We start from the raw sequence: 21,713 nt of genomic DNA on the forward strand, positions 1-21,713 counted from the left end.
TGAATGGCAGAGGAGGGTAAAATCAATATACCAACATGTAAAGTTTGAGAAAGATAAAAAGAATCTCCAATAAATGCATTACTGTAACACAACTACTAGTATCTCTGGCCAATATCTTGGTCAATTCTTCCAATATGTTTATGATTACATCATAAACATTTCATATTACTGCATAATCTCTGTATCAATCATTTGGAGAATGTCCTTAGGACAGATTCCCAGAAGTGTGTTGGGTCAAAAAGTATGAACATTTTTATGGCTCTTGCTACATATTGCCAAACTGCTTCTTGAAAACTTGTGTCAACTAACACAATCTCCCGGGAGATCTCTCCTCAGTTCTGGGGAAAGGGGAATTTTAGGCCAAGGGGGTGAACACCTAGTGGGTGCTCATCCAGCAAAATGCCCTGGAGGAACTAATACATGTGTGATGCTGTTGGCCAGGTAGTGACTGCATGGTAAAAACAGCATATGTGCATAGCACTTTGTTCCTCCCTGTCATAGAGAAGAGGGACCTGTTATAGATAAACAAAGTGTACCCTAGGGAACTTCCCTGGTGGCCCAGTGGCTCAGTGCTCCCAATGCAGGGGTCCAGGTTCCATCCCTGGTCAGGGAACTAGATTCCACATACTGCAACTAAGAGTTCACATGCTGCGGCTAAATACCAGTGCAGCCAAAAAAATGCCCCCCGCCCCAAACCAACGAACTTTTTTAAGCATACCCTCAGCAATTCTCTGGAAATAGAAATAGCCTCTAAACTAGGTTGTATGGGCTCTTAGATTGTTTTTGCAGTTCCAGCAAAAGATGGGTATGGCTGGGTGTCATCAGGACTAGAAGTAGAGAAGATTTGCTGTAAGTAGTTCTTGAGACTTCCTTCTTGCTAGATTTGCAGACATAAAGTCCATGGAGAAACAGATGTATAGTTATCTGGGCCTTGGGACTCTGTTTCCACAGCAGGCCCACCACTGCTAACAGTGGCAAAGTCCAGCACATCCGTGGATGCTTTAATGGCAGGGCCTGCCTCCTGAGAAAATTTCTTGCTTTGTAAAGTCCAAAGACAGGGTGAGAGGAATTGGTCTGCAGTTCCAACAGTTCCAACTAGGGCCCTCTGGCTGCTTTGAGCTCCAAAGTGACCTTTCTTCTCCCCAACAAAGTGAGTTCCTAAGTATTGCTGAGCTCAGCCAGTGGTGATCTAAAGCCACAGAACCGGGAGGGAAGAAGCTCCTCTTTTCTCTCTATAAGCAGCTTGCTTCAACTATGGAATAGCCTGGTTCACAGTCACTTCCACTGGACCTGGGTATGTGTCTTTGGCCCAAACCCGAGAAATTCTCCAAAGACAAACAAAAGAGAAAAGGAATCCTTCATCACCACCAAGGAGTAAATCTAATTACTGGTTTATGGGACAAACATTCCTTAATGTCTCTTATGGATCCACCCTTTTCTAAACTCTGAGGTTGTAGGGTACCTGCTTTTTAAAAGTTCATAGCCTAAGAGGGTTAAGCACAGAGACCACAGGGGAAACCCCTGTGAGCTAGAATACTCAGGGAAATTTCCAGAAGTGAGAGGAACTGGATGGGAGAAGTGGGAGGGTGACAGAATCTAAAAGGAAAGGACATGGTTCAAGGTCTGGATCTTTCATTTACCGGCTATGAGATCTTGGGCAGATTACATAGTGTGACATTTCCCTAAGGTTTAAAGGAGATAATATATGTAGGCTAGCAGCAGTGCCAGGAAAGGTGAGGCGAAACACACACAGTCATACTGTTAGGGAAAGTGGTCAGCCTGGCTTCAGGGTAGGGTTCATGAGGGCGGACTAGGTCAAGCTTTCTTTCCCTGCCATTCTCCAAGCTACTCACTCTCCACGCTTTGGCTTTGGGCTGGCTTCTGTTATCTGGGCCAAAGTCAATAACCCTGAGATGTGGGGGTGAGAAGCAAAGGCCCTAGCAGCCCCCCACTGCCACCCACTATGTTTAGGGACCACGTCTGTATGCCCCTTCCCTCTAGGCAGATTTATGCCAATAAGACCTGCCAAGTCGCTAGTGCTAGAGGATGCAACCAGAGATCAGAGAATGGCCTTTTACCCTGGTGGTGAGGTAAGGAGAGAGGATTAAGAATCAAAGTAGAGGCAGTTTCCTGGTGGTTCAGTGGCTAAGACTGTGTCCCCAGTGCAGGGGGCCTGGGTTTGATCCCTGGTCGGGGAACTAGATCCCATATGCCACAACTAAGACCCTGTGCAGCCAAAAAAAAACAATCAGAGTAGAATTTCCCTGTTTATCCATGGCAGAAAACCCCCTGATGGAAGCCTCCTGGGTGGTGGCAGATGGCTCAGGTTGAGGACAGGGCATCCTGACCTCTAGTAGAATGTGTTCTCCTGCTTAGCCTCTTTCCCTGTCAGCTCCTTCAGAACTGAGCTTTCTGGACCTTCTGTCTGGGTGGTCCTTCCCACATCCCTCTCCCCTTTCCTCAGACACATTTAACTATTTAGAAAGCAGTATACCAAGACCTGGCTTATGTATTAATACTTCCTTAGGGGGAGGGATGCTTGTGGATTAAAAAAAAAAGTATACTCTTTGCAATTCTCTGGAAACAGAAACAGCTTCTAAACTAGGCTGTGCAGACCCCTAGATCACTCTTGGGGGTCCAGCTAAAGAGAGTTTTCCCCACACTTTCCCATGCAGATGGGAGTGGGCTAGCAAGAATAATGTGGTGAAGTGGGAAGAAGTTCAGCTTCTGGCCTTGGCAGTCAGTCCCTTTATAGGCTCAGGGAGCTCCTGCTAGCAAGTAGGGGAAAGGTGTTACTGGGGGTGGAGGTGGGGGTTCTTGGAGCAGTAGCCATCAAATTGTGTCTGATCTGGCAAGCTCCCAGAACCCCGTTTCTCACCTCCTCAGAGACCTCCTTGATTTGCCATTAAAGGCTCCCTGCCCTTCTCCTTCACTCCCCTCATGCAGCACCACTCAGAGAGGCAGGGCAGAGCCTGTCAATCTTTTGCCTGCCTAGCCTTCTGTCCCATGAAGAGGTAGCTGGCCAGTGGACATTCAGTTGCTCATTCTATTTCAAACCTCTGGAGATGTTGCCAAAAGAAAACAAAAACTGTCCTGCCTTCTGGCAGACAGAGTGAACAGAAGAGAAATCAAAGCATCTTGGGCACCCAGCCAGTTTTGGAGTTGGTGGAGACAATAGCAGCAGTGTCCCAAGCTGGGGGATGCTCCCAGCTGGGACTCAAACTCAGCAAAGGCCTTCCCCTGGGGAAGGCTCCCTTCTTTCAGCTCCCTTCTTTCCTTGGAGTAGGAGCAAGGGAAGGCAGAAGAGAGGCCTTTTCCTCTAGCCGAGGGCTCGATGGGGAAGATCAGAAAGGAGAGTGGGAAGGTTCTGGGACAGTATAACCAATCCTTTCCCTTCCCTGACCCCACCCTTCCTCCAAACCCACCCACCTCTAGCCCCTTTCTGAGGTCAAGGAGCCATCTCTGCACCTGGACCCCAAGCATCAGAAAGCTCTGAGAGGGGATAAAACCTGAGATTACAAGGGCCCTTAAAAGTCACCCAGTTCAACTTTTCCATTTTGCAGGTGTGTAAACTTAGGGGCAGTGACCTGTCCAAAGCCAGACTACATTCCAGAGCGCAGGTCTTCTATCCAGGCCAGGACTGTCTCCAGCACCATCGCTGCCCCACACATTTAATTTCAGCTCCAAACAGGATCATCTTGGGCACCACCACAGCTCTTTATTTCTACCTCCCCACAGTCTTCTCGGTTTCAACCACTCTGCTGGGCCATTTCAGCTTCTCTCTGATGAGGGCAGACTTTCAGGAACCTTGTCCTGACCAGTGGGGAGAATGTGGAGCGCTAGAGCAACCCAGAGGGCTGGTGGAGGTGGAGCTCCCCCAGAGGAGGAATGCTCAGTTACTCTCTATGAGTTAGTCCAATGACAGCAACTAAGATTCAGGCAGGATCACTCAAATGAACTTGAGAGACTTCAGATTTTTGAAGCAATGTAGAAACCAGTATTTCAAATCATTCTTTATAATTACTGCCACCCACAGTGAACACATCAAGAGAAACCTTTACTTTGATAATTCTAGGAGGTGAAATCTCACCCCAGGAACCACTTTCATCTTCCAGCCAGCACCTGCAGGTGGTAAAAGCGGTGTAGGGAGAGGCAGGAGCGGAGTACAGTATCTGGGAGTAGGGGTGGTGCAGACAAGGTGGATGGGGTTCCAGAAGAGCTGTGAGAACCGAAGTCTCATTTCTCAATTACCTGAAGCAGCAGAGTCTATATAATTAGGATATAAAGGAGTGCAGCTGGAGAAGAATCAGTAAGAATTTCAAATGATGATCTGGGTTCCTGGCTCTTCCTTTCCCAGTTGGGCAGACCTCCCTAAGAAGAGGTGAGAAGGGGTCTGGCTTCTCTCAGCCCACAGCTTTCTTTTATTGTCCTTGCTTCCACTAAAACCTGTGGGGATAGCATTGCTGGCTAGGCAGGGGCTGCCTCCTGCTTGCTTTAAGGGTCTCCAGGGTATAACAGTTGGGCTGGATGCCTCCCAGACACTGGGAGGATGGGAAGTAAATGGCAGGGGTGGGAGGGTGAGGCTGGGGTGGCATGGTGGCAGGGGCCAGGAACCTGTGTGGGTAGGTATGGGAACAGAGTAGTTAAGTCTGGGGCTGAGGCTGCCCACACTGGCAGCTGCAGGAGGCGCATCACATGCAGAGGTGGCAATGGCAGCAACTAGGCCCACAGATCTAGAAAGCCTGATTAGGGTTGGGGGCTGATGGACCCTCAAGTCCTTTCAGGTGGGAGATGCTTTTAAGGGCTAGGCTGGGCCAGCCAGTTGGAAAGTAGCCCTCCTGGGAGCTTGACCACTGGACAGCTGCTGCCCCTGCCTGATAACCTTGGTGTATAAGAGCCAGGCCACGTGTCCTATCTTGTCCCACACGCTGGCTCTTGACAGTTTTTCCAACAGGAACATACACTGTATCCTCGGAGCCCAACTACTCCATAAGTCTCCAGAATGCCTTTGGGAGCCCTTCTTTTATTGGGAAATAAATACAGAGTCAAACAGGTGGGCCAGCCAACATCTGTACTTCTGGGGGCCAAAAGGAAGGAGTCTGACTTGCTCAGAACTCAGATCTCCAGGAACTGGTCATTCCCCACGATCACATTCACTCGTTTGGCTATAAAAGAAAAAGAAAAGGTTGTTTGAGAACTGGAAGCAAATGAGTTCATTTCAAATCCGATTACTTCTAATTCTGTGTTCATAAACATTTATTCCTCTCCGATGTGGCTCTGCTCTTTAGAAGCTCTTGGGAAAAACAACTTGCCAAAAGGTCTTTGGGAGAGACAGCATCTTCCCACCCAGGAGGTGGGGACTGACACCTGGCTTTCAGGAGACGTTCCATCAGAGGGGAACTGGAACTGAGTCTTAAAGAATGAATAGAGTTTTTTCAGGCAGTGTATCAAGGGGAAGGCATTCCAGGCTGTTAGAACAGCATGAGCAAAGACATAAAGATATAAGAACGAGGAATGTGAAAAACTCTGGTGTAGGATAGGGCATGGGGGAAAAAGAGTGAGAGGAAAAGAGACTAAATAGTTAAATGGAGATACTCAAAGGAGAAAGGGAGATGTCTCCCATGTCATATGTAAATAATATTGCACACTCGATAGGGTTATTGTGAGAATTCAATGAGTTAAAGCATACTGAGTGTTTGATAAACAGTGGTTATTATTTTTGTAAAGTTCAAACCCATAAGGCCCTCTATGACCTGACCCTTGTCTACCTCTCCAGTTTTATCTTCCATCTTTCTCCATTTGTACTTGGAAGCCATATTGTTTTATAGCTCTAGACCTTAGTATATGCTATTTTCTCTGCCTCAAATGCCTTTCTTCTCCTCCCTACTCACCCTAAATACCCTAATCAAGCATCTCCACTATGTGGTGCCTTCCCTTCTGAACCATTCATTTCCTGGTTTGTGAAAACACTCTACCTTGGATGTATCTCTATTTCTCTGTAAGGATTTTGAGTGCAGGGGCAGTGGATTTATGATCATATCTAGCATAGCTGCTGGCACATGAAAGATTTCAGAGGTCTGTAGTTAAATGACAAGGAAAGGGTGTGACTGTGTCTAAAGTTGCAAGGAAGTGAAGGTTGGTGAAGTAGAGAAGATCAGGGAATGGTGAAGCCGAGGGGCTGGATGGTTCATTGATAAATACGCTGAAGTTGTTCAAGATGTTTGGAAAAAGAGAGGGAGGAAGCGGGAAGACTGTGAACCCTTGATACATTTAGGAGACTTCCCTGGGGGCTGACCAATTACGTGGTAAAAGGTAAGAAGAGGGTTAACTTTCAACAAGTAGGAGCTATAGAAAGGGGGCAGTGAACCAATGGTCGGGAAGGGGCAGGGGAAACCAGGCATGCCTTCTTCCCTGAGGGCCTGGGGCAGATGTAGGGGAGAGGGGAGTGTTCAGCCTTCTACTGACTCAGGCAGAAAAGGCTGACCACCTGGCGGACAATGGATTCTTTCTGGGTGAGCCTGACCTCTGAAGGTCCAACAGCTTTATTGCCATACTTGGGACTTTAAGTGTGACCCTGATAGGTAAGGCAGAAACTCTTGACTTTCCTGCAGCTCTACTTCAGCCTCAGAAAGGTTTGGTGAAGCAAAATGAAAACCGTTGATAATGGTACCAAGTTTGATAACACGAGGTGTTTTGGTCTGTTCATAGTGCCCACAGCCTGGAGCCTACTTCTGCTCTGCCAGTAGAAAGGGGGTTTCTGACTGAAGCCCTGAAAACTTTGAGATTTCAGACATGTCTTCTGTTCTACCCACCTTTCTAGCTTTGTTTCTTGCTACATCTCCTTTACATACTGTATTCTAGATTTTCCAAATGATTTGTAGTTCCCAACACAAGAGACTGTTTTTTGCTTGCCTGGTTCCCCTTAGTTTAAGAGGTTCTTCCCTTTTGTATATTTGATGTATAGCCAGCAATTTTAAAATTTAGCCTAAATTCCTTCCTTTGAGATGGTATGCCTGATCCTTGTGCCAAGAACTGAATGATTTCTCTTTTCTGTCCTTAATGAACCCTGACATCATACCCGTGAAACTGTACTTAGTTCTTTACTTATCTGTGTCTCTATAATAGACTGAGCAGCTGGACAGTAAAAGGCAAGTCTTACTCATCTTGACACCCCTAGTCTCCCAGAGCCTAGAATATAGGAGGTGGTATTATTGAAGAAAGTATGTGTGTTCTCGGTGGTTATGTGAGGGTACAGCAGAAGGAAAAGGAGCATGTATAGAGGAGAAGGCCTCCAATCCCCTTGCCAAAGAGAACACAATTGACACACTGGTGCATCACAGCAAAGGTGCTAGGGGTTGAGAGCATCTTTGGGCCTGTCTCTCTAATGTTCTCCAGTAGGAAGAGAAGCTCAGGTCTAGGCCTTTCACAAAGTTTTTGTTATAGCATTGTATTTGACAGAGGCAACCTCCTGTGAGAGGAAAAGGTGACAATGCAGAATAGGAGAGCTCTGAGCCACAGAGCTTTGAATTCTAACTGGACTTTGATCACATTATTCCATGTCTTTGGTTTCCTCATAAAGCTGTGGGGATTCAGTAAGATAACTGATGTAAAAAGCCTTGGTAAGAATTAAATGGAAGTTGCAGAATGCACCTGGGTTTGGCTTGTGTGGTCCTGCCCCAGAAAGCCATCTGCTTCCTTCAGTGAGAAGGATGGGAGGGAGGCCCAGACAGTGCTCAGGCTTCTACATTCCCAACGGCTGGGGCTGGTCTTGGAGTATGACTGTCAGTCAGGCTTGACCTTGAGGTAAGACTGATCAGAAAAGAACAAAGGAAATGCATCTTGGGCTAGCTTCCCAGGAACTTCCAAAAGTTCCTCTTGGCCCTTATGCCCTCTGTGGCCATGAGTTAGCCATATCATCTCATGTCTAAATTCTGACATCTGCCTTCCCTTCACCCAGGCTCCTCCTAGTTCCCAGGCCACTGGAATGTTCTGAAGACAGTCCCAGTTTTATTAACACTCTTCTTGGTCCTTAGTGCTCCAGACCAGAGGGGTGAGTGAGGTGTCAGGCTGAGGCAAACAACATCTTATTCTGCTCTGCTAGGCTCCAAATAAATACCTGCACCTTCTCTGGCTTGCTCACTGGCATTCAGAGGAGAATTATTGCATCTGGCATTTTGGGGGAAGATTTTATGGAGACTTTCAGTAAGGTGGAGGAAACCTGAAGGGGAAAAACAAGCAGTGCTAGTTCTGCTTGGCCAGAGTTGGAAGCAAGCTTCAGTAAACACACTGGAAAAGTTCTGGGCTGGAATCAGGTCAGCAAAGATCCTAAAGAGAAGAGCACAAGGGAGGAAAGAAAGCTGGGGAAAAACCAATGAGACAGAGGGGAATGACAAGTCACATATGAGAAGCTGCACTGTTGGGAGGCTGGGGAGGATTCCTGCTAGGCAGGACTTGACCTATGTACCCATCAGGTCTACTTTCATGGCCAAAGGACTGATCACTGTGGTCCCAGGGAAGAGATCCAAGTTCTCTCTCTGAAAGTAATAAGAGACTCAGATGAAATGTCCAATTAGTCTCCCAGGTTTTGACTTTGTTGGCTATAGCTTTTCAGTTGGCTTGAGCAGGAGGTCAAACTTGGCTGCCAGGATTTTTGCCAGAGATAATCTCATTAACTGAGCATGCTGGGTGGGGTGAGAAAGGCTGGAATTGCTAGAAAATGCCTTGTTCTCTCAGTAATGCTAGAAAAGGGCAGTGGGGCCTACACTGGGTTATGAGAGTCCTGTTTTTGGTGTAGAGTCCCATTTTTGCTATGGATGTGGTGACTCTGTGGCATGCAAATGATTGGGATTTGGAGAGAGGACAGTATTACTTCTGAGGATGAATGTTTTTTCCTAAAATCCCTTCATAGGAGAAAGACTGACTGGGGACCCTGCTATCTCCTGACCTCTTTGCTAGTGAGGACCTAAGTTGATGTTTGTCTAGGTCATCCATAGTAACAGGTTGAGATTGCTACACTGATGGCTGGGAATTTGCTTTCTCAATATAGCTCAGCCTCAAAGAAAATGATAGTGGGAACAGGCTGACGTCCAGGAATACCTGTGGCAGGAAAGCACTGACTACTGGGCTGGCCGCAGCGATCCCTCTAGCATAGAGGACAGAGTAAGAAATGTTGGGGATCTCCAGTTTAGAGACTTCCCTGGCCCCTTCTTCAGGACCCTTAACGAGACACATAGTGTTAGTTAGAACCAGAAAGCGCAGGAGACATTGCAGCCTGTGACATCTTAGGGGTGTGGCAAGCCTAGCCCTGTGCTCCTTGATGGTAGATGATGTGCCTCAAACCCTCACTGTCTGGCATTCATTATTCATTCATGCCTTCTGCACACAAAACTAAGAGGGGTCCTTGCAAAGGAAAAGAAAGGCACACTATGACTTTGTTGGAGGTGGGGAGAGGAAGGAGGAGAAAACTGTGAGGTTCCAGGTTCCAGCATGTAAGAAAGCCGGGGGCGGGGGGTGGGGGTGGGGGGGGGGTGGCGGGTATGACCCTGCAGGGCAGTGGCAAATGGAGTTCACACATTCAAATATGCCTGTAAAAACAACAAAAGGAAGCATCTCCTGGCTCTAGGAGGGACTAAAACAAGAAAGCACTGGGTATTTCTACTTTTTTGCTGAGCAGGAGCTAATTTACAAAGCAAAGAGGCAAGAAAGAGGTAGAAGAAACATTGCATGGGGCCACAAACCCAAATAGAAGAGAACAAAAAGGACAGAGAAATGTAATGAGGAGTCAGGGAGCGGATGGGATTATCCTATCCTGCTTTTGAAGGATCCGTTCCAAGGCCTTCCACAAAGTCAGAGAATAGGCTGAGGTTCTGAATTCTATTTTAAAGAAACAACCAATAGGCCCTAGATGATCAAAAACCAAATTTCTCTTCAAGCCAAGGGTAGGTATGGGTGAACTGGTATGTTGAGCAGGAGAAAGAGCTAAGAGGAGAGAAAAAGCCAGGATATGGAGGCCAAATATATTTTTCCTACCTGTTGGGGAAAGATGGACTAAAGGGAGAAAAAGAGTATCACTGTTAAATTTTGCTAGGCAAGCCAGGAGTGGCTTCTTCCTCTGGTCTTTTTGGAGGCTGTCAATAGTTCAGGCTCAAGACCCAGTTGTGTTATGTACTAGCTGTGTTCAGTTCAGTTCAGTTCAGTCGCTCAGTCGTGTCTGACTCTTTGCGACCCCATAAATCACAGCACGCCAAGCCTCCCTGTCCATTACCAACTCCCGGAGTTCACTCAAACTCACGTCCATCGAGTTGGTGATGCCATCCAGCCATCTCATCCTCTGTCATCCCCTTCTCCTCTTGCCCCCAATCCCTCCCAGCATCAGAGTCTTTTCCAATGAGTCAACTCTTAGCATGAGGTGGCCTAAGTACTGGAGTTTCAGCTTTAGCATCATTCCTTCCAAAGAACACCCAGGACTGATCTCCACTTTTGGTAAATTTCAACTTTCAAAGTCTCAGTTTCCACTTTACCAAATGGGTCAATAAAGAATCCCTACCTCAGAGGGCTTTCATGAGAACCCAATAAGACAGTGCACGAGAGAACATTTTAAAGCTGTATACAATAGCCATAAGCCAGTGCAACACCGCCCCCCCCCCCAGGAAGGCAGTGCCATCCTTGCCCCTTGTCCTGGGGTTCAAGCTGGTGTCCCAGCCCTCTCATCTAGGATCATACCTTCAGCTTGCATGGGATCATGGCAGAAGGTACCAACAGCTGGGGAGCCACTACTGCCCAACACTCCAGCTCAAAGGCTCTCTAGTGAGATACCAGGTGGAGTTTGTCCCCCACAGACTGAACTAAAAATGCCAGCCTTCCCCACAGCAAGGGCATGGACAGATAACCTAGGTTTGACCTGTTAGTGTAGCCACCAGAAACCATGAGCTGGGAACTAGTGACACAAAAATATAGGAACCAGAGAGATTCCACTTTGGGGCTGCTGGGCAGCTGGAGCAGCAGAGCAAGCGTGTAGTATCCAGTGAAGATGGCAGCAGTGTCCTCACCAAAATGATCTGGAGGGTAAATCGTGGCTGTGACCCATTTTCTAAGCTTGATTCTGCAGCCATCGTGGAGCTGTGAGCTATCTAGTATCTTTTCAATGAATTCTTTATCAGTTTAAATCACCCAGAGATAGTTTATATTGCTTACAACAAAGAACTTTATTGGTAAACTAGTATCACCCAGAAAAGGCCTTTCAGAAATGACAATTCTCACATGTAGAGGAAGAAAGTACTTGAAATGTGAGGAAAGGCAGTGAGAAGAAGAGTTATGTCTAGTCTCTAGTGAAGAAATAAGGCTGAAGGGTGGTTTCAGGCAAAGGCAGCATCTCCTCAGTTCATTTATCAGTGTTGCATTTGGTTCTTTCATCAGCGTAAGTTTAGGAAAAAAGTCAGAAGAGATCTCATGATAATTGCAACTGTCTCACAAATGTCTTTTTTGGAACCCTAACTCTCTGCCCTGAAATGCCCCCAAATTCCCTTTACCAAGGGATCCAAAATTTATTTGCTCATCTCTACACTTCCCACATCTACTATAAACTAGGACCTGTTCCGAGAGCTAGGGACACATATTGAAATAAGTCAGTCCTTGGTCGGAGGTTCTTAGTCTAGTAGTGAAGATAGATTCATAGATAATTGCCATTTGTCTATGTGCTTTAATTAAGGTATTGACAAAGGTGTGGAGGAGGAAGGAATGCTCAGTTTGACTGTGAGGAGTCATGGAAAGAGTCAGGAAGGTTCTATAGAGAAAACACTTGGGCAGAATCATTAAGAATTTCAGACAGAGAGAGGGCATGTGCAAAAGCACGGAGAGGCACAAGACCATGGTACATATGTGGAGCTCTAAACCCCATGGTATGCTCCAGAAGTTGTGTGTAATCCTCATAACATTTAACTGTATTTAGTTCTCACAACGATCCTCCAAAATAAGTTATTATTGTCTCAGTTTTTCTAGTTTCAAACATCTGAGGCCTAGAAATTAAAAACAACCTGGTGCCCATCCAGTGATTTGCACAGCTGAGATCTGAACCCAGGTCTGTTTTGAGTCTAAAGCTCACAGGAAAGGTATATGACTTTAAAAAATAAAAGGGAAGGAGGAAAAACGGAAGAAGGCCTTTACTTACTGGGAGAAGGAAAAGGTGGCTTCCACAAACTCAGAACTGGTGGATTTAGTTCTTTCAGCAACTCTCCTACCCAACCCTAGTTTAGGTTTAAGGAATAATCTGAAAAGCAATGTGCCCTCTTTACTGATCTTGAGCTTTGGCTACTTTTTGGTTAAAAATCCTCAGCCAAATTATGGACCATTCCAATTTGCCCAGCCCAGCAGGAAAACCCTGATGTTTGTATGTCTTTTAAGCATTACACAGACTTTCTATAGCTACAGAGCAGAGCAAGCTAACACTAGAGCATCTCTAAGCAGTTGAGGATGGCACCGAGACAATGGCTTTCAAGAAGCTACTAACCTTCTTCCAGGCCAAGAATCCATGGGACTCCTCTCCCTTAATTACCAGGTCAGATGAAGTACCCAAGGACTGCAGGAGGCTGCCAGAGATAGTTCCAGAGCCTCTGTTGATCACTGGCCCTTTTCTCTTATGCCTGACAGCCACCTTAAAGTATTGGTGCCAATCTGGGTCATTAGATATTTCTGGTATGTTTTAAATTTTTTGGTAGTAAGGCTGCATAAATATATATGAAGACTTATCTAACAAGATAAATTTTCAAAGATGGAACTGTGAAGTCAGAATTAAAAAATTTGACAGTGATGTCAATTGCCCTCCTAAGATGGCTTTTATCAATTTATATGTTTTCATCTGTGGGGTATGCATATGCTTGTTCCCCAGTTCTCATCAGCACAGAGCATTATCTTTGTTAGTGTGATATGAAAACAATGGTATCTGTGATTGTAATTTGGGTTCTGGTTTACCTTTGGCTTCAATCCTCTGGCTACTTCCAATTAGGCAGTTCTTGATGTCTGCTCCCTTCTCAATTACGGCATCGTTGCAGATGATGCTGCTCTGGATGTTGCTTCTGTAACACAGTAGCCAAATTAGGGAGTGTCCATGTCTCTCATCACCATCCTCACCCTTATGGGTTGGAGGTTCTGGTTCCTCCATATGCTAGGAATAGCTGGCCAGTCTAGTTAATGGTTACATGATTATGTTAGAAGATAGACTGCCTCAAGAGAGGATTGGGCTTTAGAGAAGTCCAGAGTCTGTATATGCTCATAATGATATTCACCCAAAGCCTGCAAAGAACAAACAGTATGACTTCAGTTCTTTAGGCACCCCAGACCTGGAGGTCTAAATTCCACCCAATTGCTCTTCCTTTGGTCTGGGGGTGGAAGCTGGCCCTGACCCCTGGGCTGATCCATTGCTTCTGCCTCTCATCTGGGAATATATAAAAAATTTCAGTGGAGGCTCAGATCCAGTGAATCTTCCTAGGAGATAAGCTATAGAAATAATGGGTACCCCACAGCTCTTACCACAGACCCTGGTTAATCAAAACCATAATTATTTAGAAAAATAGGATATTTTAAAAGCCAACTCCATGCTATATAAGAGACTACTCTAGACCCTAAAGCCACACTCTCAAGAGTAGCACCACTGGCTCTTAGCATTTGAATGTGTTTAAAAAGCATCCTCTTGGCTTCTGAGGATGGGGGGTGGGGGTGGGGGGAAGTCCTTCTGAAAATCTTCACTAGCATTTATTCCATACCTACTTCAGGCCAGGCACTATGCTAAGCAGGCTACATATATTACAGAAGTGAGTTACCTAGATGATTCTAGGAGTATCATTTTTACCTCTGATAAAATAACCAAATTTTGCAGATGAGATGACAGATTAAGAGAAGTTAAATCATTTACCTAAAACCACATTAACTGCCAAGTAGCAATTTCAAAACTAAGTCTGCCTGACTCCAGAATCCATACATGCATGGTCAAACAAAGAAATTAGGGGAGAAGACTAGAGGAAGCCTGGGACTGCTGAGTTGTTTTTCTGGGCCAAGATGGCTCTGTGGAATGAGATCTATCCTAATAAGGGAATATTCAGTCCCTAAAGAGTCAGAAGTGGGCAGCTGGAGGGGAGAAGGAGGTAAGTAGGAACGGTCTGAGTGTCCATTTAAACAAAATAAAACATCAACTAAGGAAAAATCCTCAAGCAATCCAAGAGGCATGGGGGATGGAAAAGAGGCCATTCCAAGGACTGAAACTATCATCCACAGGTCATAAAAAAGATCCTTGCCAAGTGCCAAAATTTTAGTAAAATGCAAAAAAGTAATTCTAGCATTTTATGGCATTTCAGAGCCTTCTTTATTCTCCTAGAAGGCTAAAGCTTGTCAGAAAGTGGCAAAGGTCAAAGCCATAGTACTCTGCTGTGGGCTAGAGATGGGCAGAGAAAATATTAGGTTTTTTTTTGGCTGCTTGGTGAGGCATGTGGGATCTTAGTTCTCAACCAGGGATCAAACCCATGCCTCCTACAATAGAAGCATGGAGTCTCAACCCCTGGTCCACCAGGGAAGTCCCAGTACTAGTTTTTTTGGCTCAAACTCAGGATATGCTCAGTGGGTGGGCATTAAGGGACCTTCCAGAACTTTTCAATTTGCCCTCCCTGAGAGAAAGCAATCCAATCAGCAGTTAGGGTGATTCCGGATCCTGGGGTGAAAATTCACCCCAAAAGAGTAGTAAGGAAGCATACAGAAAGCTTCAGACACAGAGGCTTCTGAGGTATAGTAGTAGGTTTATAACTGGCCTCTAGTTTGTCATTGAAAAGTCTCACTTCTTTTTTCAAAATGGGAGTAAGGAGATGCTTCTTGCTCAGTAGTTAAAGAGTATATAGTATATAGTATGCTCTGGAGTTGGGCAAGAAGTAAACATAGTCAGTAAACGAGAAAGAGCCAACAGGAACTCAAGCAGCCATAATCAGAGAGTACTAAATGACTATTTTGGAATCTGGGACACAAGTGGGAACCATCTCTGGAAGAAGAGTCTGGAATGACTGAGGTCAGATTTCTATAGCAATGGAGAGCGTGGGTTCTGATGTTTTACAGGTCTCACTGAAATCTTCAGGAACCGCCCATATTGCTTTGTTGTTTGTTTCATCTAGTTTGTGTTCCTCTGAGACAAATAAACCACCACTAGTAAATCTGCAGATGTGATCGGGAAAAAGTGGAAGCTCTTGGTCAGTGGATCTGTGGAAGGCTTTGAGATGAACACCTGAAAAAAGGCCTTAGTGAGTATGAAACTATTTTCTACTACTTGTTTCTTCAATTGTTTCCCATGATCACTGTTGCAGTCACAAGTCACCTTCATTAGTAAGGCTGAGGTACTCTCGAAAAATTTTAAGCCAATTTAGCTTTCCCCCTGTTGAAAAAGAACTCCAAGGTTAAGGATTTTACTGCAAGTATGTGTGTTTGCTCAGGCTGGAGAGGAAGGACAGACACTACCATATCTAACAAGCCCCCTCCACGCTGCCAGTCCACAGTAAAGACTGCCTTGTGCTTAAAGTAGGAGGGGGGATGACTTCCTATACAGCTCATGAAAAGACCCGGTCCAATACCAGAACTACAGCTTCTACATTCTACTTTAAGCTCTCAGCTGGGTACTAAGGACTCTGCTTGGAGATGGCTAAGATTAATGGACTTTTGATGTTCACTTCTCCTTGTGTGTGTGCACAGTTTCTAAGTCATGTCTGACTCTTGTGACCCTGTGGACTGTAGCCCTCCAGGCTCCTCTGTCCATGTAATTTTCCAGGCAAGAATACTGGAGTGGGTTGCCATTTCCTATTCCAGGGGATCTTCCCAACCCAGGGATTAAACCCACATCTCTTGCATCTCCTGCATTAGCAGGTGGATTCTTTACCACTGGTGCCAGCTGGGAAGCCCTCACTTCTTAATGCTGTCAAACTTTAAGCAAAGCTGCAAGCCTTGGGAAATTACCCTGAAAACCCTAAAGCTTCAGTGGACAGGAGGCCATAAGAAAAACACAGAGGCCTATAGTAAGATCATTGCTTAGCCAGGCATACCATGTCATATCATGGCACGTGGCATGAGGAAGAAGCCCTCACCTGGGAATCAGGGATGCCTCCAAATTCTCATTCCTCTTCTGGTTTTAGTTAGGACTTTTTTCAGTTTATTTCAGGACAGAAGGGAACTTATATAAATGTAATGTCTAATACAGCTCAGTCACTACACAAAGCACTTTATATTCATTATGTAACTTAATCCTTTTAGCAAACCTGCAGGAATGGTGGTATTTATTCTAATTTTTACACAAAAAACTGGGGCTCACAGAGATTAAGCCATGTGCCCAAGCCTACACAGTGGGAAGTGACCCTCCACTGTGCCACAGGCTTCTGCCTCAGCTGCTGACTGGCAGTGTTTGGCAAGGAGCCATGAAACTTTTCAGTAACTCTGAGGACAGGCAGGTTCTTCTCTGGAGATTAGCTGGCAGGCTTGCTAAATTTATTCATAACCTTGGGGGAGAAAAACTTTTTAGGCATATGACTAAAGGTCCACTCTAGGCCATCCGGTGCTTCAGTCCAAAGATTATGGCTGAGTTGCCCATATCTCTCCAGATGCCAGAGGCTCCTTGCCTTGGCCCAAGGGGCTCTGGTCCAGGTGTCTTCTTTTAGAAGAAGAATCATGTATTATTTTCAATGAAATATTTCAGGCATAGATAAGTCCCAGGTGGTACTAGTGGTAAAGAACCTGCCTGCCAATGCAGGAGATGTAAGAGACGCAGGTTTGATCCCTAGGTTGGGAAGATCCCCTGGAGGAGGGCACGGCAACCCACTCCAGTGTTCTTGCCTGGAGAATCCCATGGACAGAGGAGCCTGGCAGGCTACAGTCCACAGAGTCACAAAGAGTCGGACACGACTGAAGCAACTTAGCACTCAGCACAGCAGAGAAGAATACAGAGAATATAAAGAACCCTCCAAAAAATAATACAAAAATACAGCAATTTTCTTTGTTCACATTTCCCCCCCTCTCCTCCCAGAGGTAACTACTGTTTGACTCTGGTATTTATTGTTCTTAAGCATTTTTACTTCATATAATAGTAAATGATACATTGTATTCTTCTGCAAATTTTAAAAATTTTATATAAATGCTATCATTCTCTATATCTATATATCCTAGTGCAACTTCCTTATTTCCCCTTCAACATCATATCTGTGACATTTACCCAGGTTAATTCATGTAATGAGATATAATACTTGTAAAAATATCTCACTTTCTGTCTGTCTCTAGTCACTCTTGCCCTTCGGTCCTATAGATTAATATGTACTGTCTCGGGGACGTCCCTAGTGGTCCAGTGGTTAAGAACCTGCCTTCCAATGCAGGGGACGTGGGTTTGATTCCTGGTCTGGGAAGATCCCACATGCTGAGAGGCAACTAAGCCTGTGCGCCTAGATCCTGTGCTCCACAAGGGAATTCAACACAATGAGAAGCCCACACACTGCAACGAAGAGTAGCCCCCACTCTCTACTACTAGAGAAAGTCCATGCCCAGCGTTGAAGACCCAGTGCAGCCAAAAAATAAATAAGTAAAATGTACTGTCTCCAGTGAGTAGGCTGAACATTTCTTCCTTTTAGTTCTATGTCTCCCTTCATTACACAAGGGTTTAGTGGTAAAAATGTCTCCCTCCTAAGAAATTGAATTATATTCCCTAAGCAGAGGCAAAGAAAAAGAAAAAGAACGGTTTGGGAGGGAATCAAAATAAAGAGGTAACAATTAAAAAATATATATATTATTATTATCTTTTTGGTCATACCACATGACTTGCAGGATCTTCGTTCCCCAACCAGGGATTGAATCTGGGCCCACAACAGTGAAAGCATGGAGTCCTAATCATTGGACTCCCAAGGAGTTTCCAAGATGTAACAATCTTAAAAGAAATAAGCTGGAGTATTCTCAGAAGATGGGTTTAGTGCAAATGGTTCAAATAGAGAATGAATCAAAAGTCCTGAGGAGCCCCTTAAGTCCAGGGGATCTTGTCAAAGTTTTATAATTTGCTTTTTTTTTTTTAATATAAAAGTGTTATTGAAGAAACATGGACAGAATTCTTTTAATAATTATGATCTTTTTGCAACTATCACTGCCACAGACTTACACTCAATCTACCCACTTATCAGTATTTTGTTTCATTACCTATTTGGCTTTTATTATGTCTTCAAGCAGAGTTTTCTAGAGGGTTCATGGGCACCACATCTCCTAAGCCTTGGAGTATTTTTGATGATTTTATACTTTAACCCTAACTTCACTATCTATAGGATTCTTAAGTCACAACTGTTTCCCTTCCAAATTTTCTAAATGTTGTTTTACTGTCTTCTGGCCTCAAATGTCATTTTACTGTCTTCTGGCCTCAAATGTCATAGAAAAGTATGAGACCAGCCTGGTTTTCTCCTTTCTCTGTGCCCTGAGATTTTGTAAAAGTGATGTTTACCATTTCTCCTTTGGACTGCCCATGTCACTGTTCCTTATGCTGGTCCAGTCTTGGTGTTCTTTTTGGATTTGACCTAAATTTCTTTGTGTCCTTTGTGTCTGGCAGATACTCTCTAATCTGTGTACGGGTACATGGCAGTTATCTAGTTTTATTACAGATGAAGCTTCCTTCTCTGGTTTTGTTTTCATCTTGGTGAGTTTCAAGGAGTTAAGTACTTACTCCAAGAAGTAAGTACTTTACTTTTCTAGAAGTAAACAGGGCTCTCTTGACAGAAATCCATCAATTATAGTAGGAGGGCTTAAATCAGGTATCTCTATTTTTCATTTAGTAAATACTCACAAGGTATCTAGTATATGAAAAGTATAGTACTGTGAATTAAGGGATACAAAGATACATGAGAAGTATTTCTGCAGAAATTATAGTCTAGTTGAGGAAAAAAGAAAGATGCATTAAATATCATACAAGCATAAGTGATGGTTACACCAGGAACATAGAGGTGGGGGAGATAATATCTGGCTAGGAAAATTCAAGAAAACTGCATGAAGCAGCTGGAATACATATTGGACCTTGAAATATGGGTAGGATTTCTACAGGTAAAGATCTCTAGAAAGAGACAATTCAGGCGAAGTCAATGTCAGGACTAAGAGGAGTGGAAAGGTAAGGGGCTCAGTGGGCAGGAAAGTGGTTTAAGTGTTGGTACAGAGGACACTCAGGGTAACAATGTGAAACAGTAACATATTGTTTGGTTTGGAGGGCTGTACTTGCTGCCTGTAGAAAGCATGGGAAATCCAGGTAAAATCCTGGTTCCCCAGCCTGCCTGCATGTGAAGGTGTTACCCTAGACTGCTGCTTGGGTCATTCACCTTGGACTAGGAGGAAATGCAGGTGTTAAACAAGACCAGAAGATCAAAGACGCAGAGCATGGGATTGACAATTAAGTTTTCACCATACTTTGGATTGCTGAGCATCAGTTGTCATATAAATTGGAAGTGGCAGAAAATGAGAAAGACAGGCAGAAGCCTTCTCTGCACAGTCTTGCCTACACATTTCCCAAGGTGGTTCTATTAGCATCCTTCAAACCCTGAGGACCTCAGGCAAGTGTTCAAGCCACTGTCCAAACCACTGCTGGCAGAGACAAGCAGACCAAGAATATGAGAAACTCCTTTCTAGACAAATTCATGCTCCTACTCTGCCATTTAGTCCAGATGTAATAGCATCAGGGTAATCAAGTCTCACATGACTACAATTTAATCACCTTCCCTAAATTTACTGTAAGTAATTAAAACTAAATGACCTGAAAATAATGGGAAAAAAGATCATATGGGATGCAAGATGTCTGATCATATCACGAAGAGCTAATCTGCAGGGTTGGGTATTCTCTAATGGCCTTCCAAGTCATTAACCCCAGGTGGGCTACCTAGAGCTTCACTTAAACTTTTTTTTTTTTTACAAAAACAGCAGCAGCCACCATTTACACCTTTACTGTTTCCCCAGCTAGATGCCTTATTAGGCTATCCGAGATTATACCTCCACCAAATATGACTCTGGGATATTATGCTAGGTCTTTCTATGAATTTCTCTCATAAATAAACTGGAGTTCCCTGGAAGCCTTAGTTTCCTCACCAAGTTTATTTATATCAATTCAGGACACTAACAGTGGGCTTTAAACAGCTGCTCCTTTGTCTGCCCATCCACAGGGAAAGAGGGAGAGGTTACCAATTAAAGCAAACAAGAAAGTTATAGCACTCTCTTTGCTGGAAGGTCTGAGGTAAGATGAGACAGAGAGTAGAAGTTATAAAGCCTCATGAGCTACTCTAGAACTAAGTGATCAAATGGACAAATACAAGTGTAGTTCTGGTTTTCAAGAGAATGGTGACATCTTCAGTCTTATGCAGGAATCTGGAATGGGACATGGAGTAGCACAGGTACAATAAGAAAAAAGTCTGGATTGATACTACCATTTATTCCTTGTAAAAATGCAGAAATTGAGCTGGATGATTTCTAAGACCCCATTTCATTCTAACATTCCAGGACCCAGTGTTGGAGCTAGATCATGAAAAACATGAGAAACCTTGAAGTTGAAACTTCATTCTAAAACTGAATCAAGGAGCAATAGATAACTAGAACAGACCAATCACTAGAAATGAAATAGAACTTGTAATAAAAAAAACTCCCAACAGACAAAAGTCCAGGACCAGATGGTTTCACTGCACAATTTTACCAAATGTACAAAGAGGCACATATACTGATCCTTCTCAAATTCTTCCAAAGGATTGAAACTTTATTCTAAAGATAATGGAATGGATTCTTCAAAAGTTTTTGAATAGAACAGGGATATGATCAGATATTCTTTCAGACAACAACACAGGGAACATGCCACCTCTGTGAAGTGAGATAAAGTAATGAAGAAGATGATGGTGATAGCAGCTAACATTCTTTGTGACAAGTGCTGTTTTCACTGCTTTATGTCTACTAATTCATTTAGTATTCCTAGTAAACCTCTGAGGCAATTGGGTTTTTATTCTATTTTATTGTGAGAAAATTTGGCTCAAGGACATAAAACCAATCCCCTAAGTGACTAATAACTGATAGACCCAGTATTCAATCTGGCAGTCTGATCCCAAAGTTCATGCTCTACTCCATAAAAAAATGCTGAAAGCGTGGATTTGGCAGAAAAAGAAAAATGGAGACAGGAAAGTATGTCAGAGAACACAGCTCAATGATTCAGGAAGAGGTCTCTGGGTCTGACCTCTTTTCCTAACCTCTACTCAGAAACTGGGGTCTTCCCTAGAAGCTCAGTGGTAAAGAACCTGCCTGATAATACATGAGAAGTGGGTTTGGTACTTGGGTTGGGAAAATCCCTTGGAGAAGGAAATGGCAACCCATTCTAATATTCTTGCCAGGAGAATTCCATGGACAGAGGAGTCTGGTGGTATATATAGCTCATGGAGTCGCAAAAGAGTCATACACAACTTAGGGACCAAACAACAACAATCACTACTTAATTTTTCAGTTTTAAGCATTGTCAATAGGCTTTGCGTAATGGAAGATGAAGGTTTAGCTCTCTTTTCTTCCTGACACTGCTTCCTTTCTCCCTTCCTACCTTTCATCCTTTCAATGTAGTTATAGCAAAATTTTGGTTAATGATCAGTGTTTGTTTATTCATTTTTTAAAAATTATTTTAACAATTTTCTTTCTTTTTGGCTGTGTTGGGTCTTCATTGTTGCTTG

The 21,713-nt window shown here is 44.1% G+C and overlaps 1 protein-coding gene across 2 annotated transcripts in view; it reads right to left on the minus strand.

Annotated features, from left to right (window-relative positions):
* Nucleotides 1-5,003: 5,003 nt before the first annotated feature.
* The window catches only part of EIF2B3 (eukaryotic translation initiation factor 2B subunit gamma), a 113,375-nt gene continuing 96,665 nt past the window's right edge, over nt 5,004-21,713 (minus strand). For both annotated transcript variants that reach the window (XM_086385309.1, XM_086385299.1), the window contains 2 exons: nt 12,967-13,070; nt 5,004-5,165 (listed from right to left, as the gene is read on the minus strand). In XM_086385309.1, the coding sequence (XP_086241435.1) occupies nt 5,116-5,165; nt 12,967-13,070 (154 nt within the window). In that variant the 3' untranslated portion in view covers nt 5,004-5,115. The remainder of the gene's footprint in view (nt 5,166-12,966; nt 13,071-21,713) is intronic.

Source organism: Bos grunniens, chromosome 3 (assembly GCF_055505025.1).
Source record: "Bos grunniens cultivar Pamir isolate PY7600 chromosome 3, Bosgru_T2T1.0, whole genome shotgun sequence".
Taxonomy (NCBI): Eukaryota; Metazoa; Chordata; class Mammalia; order Artiodactyla; family Bovidae; genus Bos; species Bos grunniens.